This window comes from Thalassophryne amazonica, chromosome 9, assembly GCF_902500255.1.
Source record: "Thalassophryne amazonica chromosome 9, fThaAma1.1, whole genome shotgun sequence".
Lineage (NCBI taxonomy): Eukaryota > Metazoa > Chordata > Actinopteri > Batrachoidiformes > Batrachoididae > Thalassophryne > Thalassophryne amazonica.
Window position 1 is genome coordinate 11,540,468 of NC_047111.1, and position 8,304 is coordinate 11,548,771.

The following is an 8,304-nucleotide window of genomic DNA, read 5'->3' on the forward strand; positions in this document are numbered from 1 at the left end:
TCACTCCATGTCGGATCCCGCGGTTGCGGAGCTCCTGGCGGAGCGGGTCGAATTGTTTCCGCAATTGGTGTATTCCTGCAGCCAAGTCCGAGTAGAACCGTAGTTGCTGGTCTTTGTTCCGAATGTCTCTTTTAGCCCGTGCAGCAGCAATGACCACCTGCTTGTCCTTATGGTTCAGAAATTTCATTATTACGGTCCTCTGTGTCACCGTGCTGCCTCTCATCGGTCCGATTCCGTGTGCCCTTTCAATAACAAGTGGTTCAGTCGCAATATTCAGTACTTCTGGAATCCATTTTTCCAGAAAGGAGCATGGATTCTCTCCTTTGGCACCCTCCGGCAGTCCCACTAGTCTCAGGTTGTTCATTCGGGATCTGGTTTCCAGGTCCAAGAGCTTATCCTCAAGAGTTTTATTTTTCGACTCCAGTTTCTGGACTTCAGCTTGCAGGTTAACTACATCGTCTTCGGGACTTGAGATGCATAACTCCGCCTGTGACACTCGTTCGGTGCAGTCACTTATCTCCTTCTTCACATCTTCTAACGCCGACATAATTCCATCAAGTTTTGACGATAATTCCGCTTTCAGACAGCTGATAGCAGCCAGTATTGCGTCCGCCTTTGCACCTTCGGTTTCCCCTCGTCTGCCGGGCTCCTTCGCCACCATTTCTTCATTCACTTTCTGTGGTTCTCCACGAACACGATAGTCAGTTAACTTTGGCTGTTTTGATGTTTTCACTTCTTTACTTAATTTACCAGCCCTCTGCATTACAGGATCCAACACTTAACACTTTGCTATTACGTTTTGTTGCAAATCAGTTTTTCAGAAAAATTTGGAAACAGCTGCAGAGCAGTGCAAAACACGTCTTCTCACATGGCTGCCATAACCGGAAGGCCGTCAACAACATTTTATTGAGTCTTAAAGTAAATAAATATGAAACTGGTCACTGGATCCTTGATCTCTGGACATAAATAAAATAATCAGTCTGTAGTTTTTCTCAATGTCCTTTCAGACATTAATGGCACAAATCTAACTCCGTACCTCTGAGCTCAACCGGCTGCACATGAACATCAATGTAATTCATAAAGAATGCAGGACGTCTCATTTTGGGAGGAAAATAATGTTTTAGTCTGTTGTCTGTGTTCCAGCATTTGTAAAGAGGTGTCATTTGATTCAAAATGGTGATTTGTTTTGACGTTATTAATTCCAACTGGATTCTGTCTTGGCGGAGAGCGGTGCAGCGTTTGGAGCTGTGCCAACGGGACGGAGGATGATTCTCATTTCTTGCCTGCAACAAGACAAGAGTCCCAGCTAGTGACTTTAATCAACACAAAAGTGACTCACAATTGGCATTTTTAAATGGCTTTGAGAGGGGTTAAGATAGGCCCGGATCCAGAACGGTTTGGACCGATGCAGTTGCATCGGCCAGATTTTTTTACGCATTGTTTGTCATCGGTAAAAAAAAAAACCTTGAATAGTGCCGAACGTGTTCCTGCGGTGAACACAGCTTTTGATTTGATCCCACAGTGCACCACGCAGGTGGATCAAACAAACATAGCGTCAGTCCAGTCCAGTCGATGATCATGGCATCCAGGAAAAAAGTTGTGCAAGGAAAATTGGGTGCTTATTTCAGCAAGAAACAGTGAGTGGTTTATAAATAGTTTTCAGTGTGTTTGACAGGCATTCTATGATGACTGAAATTACATTTTCAGTGGTTTTCCGACCATACATGTCAACCTATACGGATTGTCCATAAATTATACAGATTTTTCCGAGTTTCAGACTCATACGGACGTACAAATAAACCCTTACGGATATTCAGGGTTTGGTCTGCAGCGGCTCTGTAATCAACCATTTCTGCAACGCGACTCCACTTTGAAGCGTGAACCATTGAAGCAATGCTTCGATCCACTAGCTCGTTGGACCTTTGATTCACTGCTCTTCAGAAACAGCAACTTCTTCTTAACCCTTCTGAAAGCCATGAAAATACCGTGAGTCACTTTGTGTGGATTAAAGTTACTAACTGGGACTCTTGTCTTGTTTCAGTCAAGAAATGAGAATCGTCCTCCGTTCCGTTGGCACAGCTCCAAACGCTGCGCGGCTCTCTGCTGAGACAGAGTCCGGTCGGAATTAATAACTTCAAAATTAATCACCATTTAAATCAAATGACACTTTTTACAAATGTTGTAATACAGACGTGCAGCACAGCAGCTGCAAGAGCTCAGCTCAGATGTATGGAAAGACATTCATGCCAATAATGTCTGAAAAGAAATGCTTTTGACAAAAACTACAGATTTTGTTTATTCCTATTTATGTCCAGAGATCAAGGATCCACCATGTCAATTTTTGTTAGTGTTGTTTTTTTAGGACATCATATTTATACAAATAAGAAGTGTTCACTATGGTCCATGAAGTATAATAAATATATTAAAAGAAGTGTGACAGTGTATGTTGCACACGAATAAAAGAATGAAGATTACTGAATAACAAGATGCGTACGATTTTTATGTTATCGTTGGGCAAAAATGCATCTGTCAAATTTTCACTCTGGATCCAGCCCTGGTTAAGAAGTGGAGTTGCTGCTTTGGAAGAGCAGCGAAACAATGAACCATTGAAGCAGTGGGTCGGAGCACTGCTTCATAGCTTCAAGAACAGCTGCTGCAGAAGAGGTTGATGACAGACCCGCTGCAGGGTCTGTAATCAGTGTAAAGAAATGATTATTTTCCTGATAAAACATCCTCAAATACAACGGCCACTCTGAAGGACCGATAAGGGAATCGTTTAGCAAAAAACTATGTCAGTGGATTGAATAATTTCTTAACGATTCTTGAAAAGAACCGGTTCTTGATACCCAACCCTTGTGCACCCCTGAAGAACTCTGGCGTCTCACAGTTTGAAAACCCAATGTTTTGTCCTTTTTTCCACAATGTGTATAATCTAGAGTTTGACTCACAGTCCAGATGGAGGAGGACAAAGTCAGAACAGTCGTGACTTTTTTCTGCTGATTTAGTCGATGCTGCTCATGAATGACAGAGAAACGCACTCAAGATAAATCCAAACTGACAAGTGTGGAAAATTAACCATTTAATATTATTTAGCTTGTTTTGCTCTGTGTGTGTGTGTGTGTGTGTGTGTGTGTGTGTGTGTGTGTGTGTGTGTGTGTGTGTGTGTGTGTGTGTGTGTGTCTGTCTGTCTCTCTCTCTCTGTCTTTGTGTATGTCTCTCTGTCTCTGTGTGTATGTGTGTTTGTGTGTGTCTCTCTCTGTCTCTCTTTCTGTCTGTGTGTCTCTCTCTCTCTCTCTGTCTGTCTCTCTCTGTCTTTGTGTATGTCTCTCTGTCTCTGTGTGTTTGTGTGTGTCTCTCTCTGTCTCTCTTTCTGTCTGTGTGTCTCTCTCTCTCTGTCTGTCTCGCTTTCTCTGGGGACATTTTAGTTCAGCAGGATCCTGTAGGTGACTGTCGATGTGTCACTGGATTGGGTTGTTGAGATCTCTGTGGAAATGTGGCATCATCTGTCGCGCACAAACTCCACGTGAGACAACAGCATGCACCAGGGGGCGCTGAAGCAGTTCCACAGAGAGGTGTTTTTCATGTCACCTCTGGGCATCGGGCACCTTTTAAGAACTGTTGCCGTCCTGTGTAAAGGGGAGCTTCGAGTCCAAGTCTGACAGTAAGACAGGAAGCACCAGGATCATAAAGACTTGGACCTTCGTTCTCCTGTAAAGATATAAGTATCACCACATACCTATGACCTTCGACCTTATGACTCCATAAGATCTGAAGGTCACTGCTGAGATCAGTGAATATCTCTCAAAGTTCAGCACTTTCACCACATACAGAGACACGTCTGATGGGCCAGTCCAGGAAGTCGGTGGAAGCCTGGATCCAGGACCATCCTAACCCCAGACACTCAGTATGTACCGATTCCACAAAGATGGCTGCGTCGTCCACCAAGACGAGGTCACTCAGCCTTTTAGCATTGAGAACCAATAATGTTTTTAAAGATTGAACAAAGTAGGAGCTGGCGCTCATCCCACATCATGTTGTCCAGGTTGGAGGAAATGTCCCATGATCACACATCCAGTGTGTGCTGTGCACCTCACATTTTCAGTAAATAACACTGGATGGACTTGGACATTGCTCCCAGTTTTCTGTCCAGGATGTCCCTGGTTTCTGACCCTACATCTAGGAAGGGGAACTCCTTGGAGGCCAGTGGTCTTTCTTTCTCTGTGAACCACAGAGGTTTCAGTTGTTTGTCCTAACTGTGTGCATCTTCATTCGAAAACTTTTGTGTCACAAGTTTAAGGGTCATTAATCTCTCGCTGTCCATGTGTGGGTAGACACGCTGGTTCTCATGCAGGAAAATCCTCCAGAACCTCGGAGCCTTGTACAAGACATAAACCATGTGTCTGGATTTGACAATCTCTTTCAAGATCTCTGTCCAGGAAGTAATGGTACATGGAGCCACATTGCCCAGCAGAGCTAATATCCAGCTGCAGTTCCCGGTTCCTGGAGGACAGCATGCGGATTCACTAGCTGTCAAGTCAGACATGAGTCGCACCACTTACAGACATCTGCTCGGATTCTGGGCAGGTAGAACCGGACCCTCAGTCCTTGCTGTGCTCCTTCTTTCCCCCTTGGATCTTTGGTGTTCAGGGTTAAGGTACGAAAAACTGTCTGTTATGAATCTGGAACGCTCGACTCCTCCTGAGATGGTGAATCTTGGTGAACCTTCAAATGGTGCTGGAACGTCAGATGAAGATGTGCGTGACAAAAAATAATTCTGGTCTCTCGTCTTCAAGGGACTGAATACTTGAACTTTAAAACAAAACCACCTTTGTCACATACGTGTCCAGAGGTTGGTTATTTGTTGAATTCAGCTTTTGTCTGTCTGAGAGAGGAGGACTGTGGGCTTCCTCAGGATGTCACAGCTCAGTGTTCACTCAGACAGGATGCACTTTTTAAAATTTTACTACAACTTTAAACATAAGTAACTTCTGTTTGTGTGTTTCAGTCCCTGCTGGACCCAAAAACCCTGACAGAGGGCTGGCTCCCAGATGGCTTGATGCCTGGTAAACACCTCGTTTTTTTTGTTTTTTTTGTTGTAGTTGTTTTGTTTTTTTGTTTGTTTGTTTGTTTTTCCCTTTCTATATGTTGTATTTTAAGTCATGACACAAACACAAGTGTTTTTTTTTTTTTAACTGTTCGTCTCATAAGTATTTGGACGGGGACTGTTTTTAATCGCCACAGTGGAGATGAAATCACATGGTCTAGATGTTCTTGTCATTGAACCTTTATTTTTAATTCAGAGGTTTAAAAAAAAAAAAAAAAATCACGTTGACCAGAATTCAGAATTTCAGCCATAAGTATTTGGACAGTTGACCGACAAACTGCTTTATGTCTAGGCGCGTCCCGTTTCCTTGTGAAGTTAGATTAAGCCGATTAAAGATCTGGCATTGATTAGTAAGGCCCTTCAGTTTCACTTAGGCTCACCACAGCAGAGCCAGGGCAGAGCGTCCACCTCCTCCAGAGTGGTTTGTCCCAACGTCTCTGGATTTACATTCATCAAGTCAGCTCTTGAGTCCAGACTTCGACATGGTTGCGTCCACCTCCTCCAGAGTTCTGGACTTGGATCAATGTGGTGAAGGGCTTTTCTTCACCATCTTCACTTTCATTGTCCTCTGTGGCCTTCCAGGTCTTGCTGCTCACCAGTGGACACCGTCTTTTAAAGAATGGACTCGATTGTTGACTCGTCCACTCCTGAATGTTCTGCTCTCTGTCTGATGGGTTTATTTTGTTTTTTTAGTCTAGTTTTTGTCCTCCTTCACTTACAGCCATACCTCTTTGGATCTCCTACTCACAGTTCCAGGGATCAGCTACCAAATTTAACACTTTGAAATGTTTTGAGTGGTTTACCGATACCTAATTTTAGTAATGATGTTTCTTACATATTTCAATTCATCCTTTTTGTAGATTTTTACTGAACGCTGCGCTGAAATGTTTCCACTTTTTCTGGTTTTATGCACAACAAATATGACTAGCTGCACATAGAGAAGTTTCCTAAAGTTATTTAACCAATTGTTAACCGAGTCCATCAAATATGGCCATTGCATATTGCAAAGACTTTGCGTCTGTCTGTCTGTCTGTGCTTATCATAAGTCCAGTTCTGTTACTGCCAGAGTTTTCACATTCACAGAGAACATTCTTTGGTCAGACATTGGACAAGTTCACAGGTGGCTATTTTAAGAGGTTTAAAAGTCTCATTGTGTTTAGTTCACTTTTGTTTGTTTTTTTTGTTTGTTTGTTTTTTTTGTTTTTTGTTTTTTTTTTGAGGGGCGGGACTGACAGCCAATCAGAGTAGAGCAGCACTGTGACATCAGTGGCTGGTCTGACCAGCTGCAAACTCTGTTTCATTTGTTTAAATATAACCTCTTTGTCATATATGATGTAAAAGCTAGCAAGAAGTAAACATTTCTAAAACTGAAAACACTATTTTTGCAACCTGATAATACCTCTGAATTCATTTACATCTCCAGGATGTCAGCGTGCACGCTAACTTCCGTTAACTCAAAGCAAACTTCTGCTCTTGTCAAAAGCTCATGTATGCACACGCACGCCCTCCTGCAGATGCCATTAAAACATAAATATTGTTTATGACTGATTGATGGATAGATCGGCTTTATTGAACATGTGCAAATTGTATGTAAGACAATAGTGTCTTTAATTTATGTAAATAATGTACATGTATATCACAATCAAATTTCATGCTATGCAAGTTCTCACAAGGAATTTGATCTGGTGATATTGGTGCATAGCAACAACAATAAAAATACTTCTGTAAGAAGTAGAGTCAAATAGGTAAGACTATGTTCACTGCTAAAAAAAAAAAAAAAATACAATGTAATGGGATGAGGCTGTGCAAAAGCATGTGATTGGTGTTCAGATGTACAGTACCTTTCAGTGCAGATGACCTATCTAACTTTTTATATATATATATATTTTTTTTTTTTAACCACTGCGAACCAAGCTCCTGCTGCGGTCGTACAGGGACCGGATAGCCCTTAGCAAAGGACCCCGTACTCCGGGAGACGGTTGAACACCTTCTCCAGATCCACAAAACACATGTGGACTGGTTGGGTGAACTCTCTTGAACACTCTAGCACCCGATGGAGCATGTAGAGCTGGTCCAGTGTGCCGCGACCAGGACGAAAACCACACTGCTCCTCCTGAATCCGAGGTTCGACCACCAGTCGAATTCGCCTCTCCAGTACTCTGGAATAGACCTTACCGGGGAGGCTGAGGAGTGTGATCCCCCTATAGTTGGAACACACCCTCCGGTCCCCCTTCTTAAACAGAGGGACCACCACCCTGGTCTGCCAATCCAGAGGCACTGTCCCCGACCGCCACGCGATGTTGCAGAGGCGTGTCAGCCAAGACAGTCCCACAACATCCAGAGACTTAAGGTACTCAGGACGGATTTCATCCATCCCAGGAGCCTTGCCACCGAGGAGCTTTCTAACCACCTCAGTGACTTCGGCCTGGCTAATGGATGAGTCCGCCTCTGAGTCCCCAGTCTCTGCTTCCTCTTCAGAAGACGTGACGATGGGATTGAGGAGATCCTCAAAGTATTCCTTCCACCGCCCGACAACATCCCCAGTCAGGGTCAACAGCTCCCCACCCGCACCGTAGACAGTGCTGGTGGAGAGCTGCTTCCGCCTCCTGAGGCGTCAGACGGTTTGCCAGAATTTCTTCGACGCCGACCGATAGTCGTCCTCCATGGTCTCCCTGAACTCCTCCCAGGCCCGAGTTTTTGCCTCTGCGACCGCACAGGCTGCGGCACGCTTAGCCTGCTGGTTCCTGTCAGCTGCCTCCGGGGTCCCACCTACCAACAAAGACAAGTAGGACTCCTTCTTCAGCTTGATGGCATCCCTTACTTCCGGCGTCCACCACCGGGTTCGGGGATTGCCGCCGCGACAGGCACCAGAGACCTTGTGACCACAGCTATGAGCGGCCGCATCAACAATGGAGGTGGAGAACATGGTCTACTCGGACTCCATATCTCCAAACTCCCTCGGGATCTGGGAGAAGCTCTCCCGGAGGTGGAAGTTGAAGACCTCACTGACAGAGGGTTCCGTCAGTCGTTCCCAGCAGACCCTCACGATATGTTTGGACCTGCCAGGTCTGACCGGCTTCCTCCCTTCCCAGCGGACCCAACTCACCACGAGGTGGTGCTCGATCGACAGCTCTGCCCCCTCTTCACTCGAGTGTTTTATGGACAGAATTTCTAGGCGCAGCCAGGGTGTAGAGGGGGTC

At 44.7% G+C, this 8,304-nt stretch overlaps 1 protein-coding gene across 1 annotated transcript in view; it reads left to right on the forward strand.

Annotated features, from left to right (window-relative positions):
- Positions 1-8,304, forward strand: part of fam53c (family with sequence similarity 53 member C) — a 66,490-nt gene that overhangs the window by 33,546 nt on the left and 24,640 nt on the right. The window contains exon 3 of the mRNA XM_034177573.1: positions 5,006-5,063. Coding sequence (XP_034033464.1) covers positions 5,057-5,063 — 7 coding nt within the window. The 5' untranslated portion in view covers positions 5,006-5,056. The remainder of the gene's footprint in view (positions 1-5,005; positions 5,064-8,304) is intronic.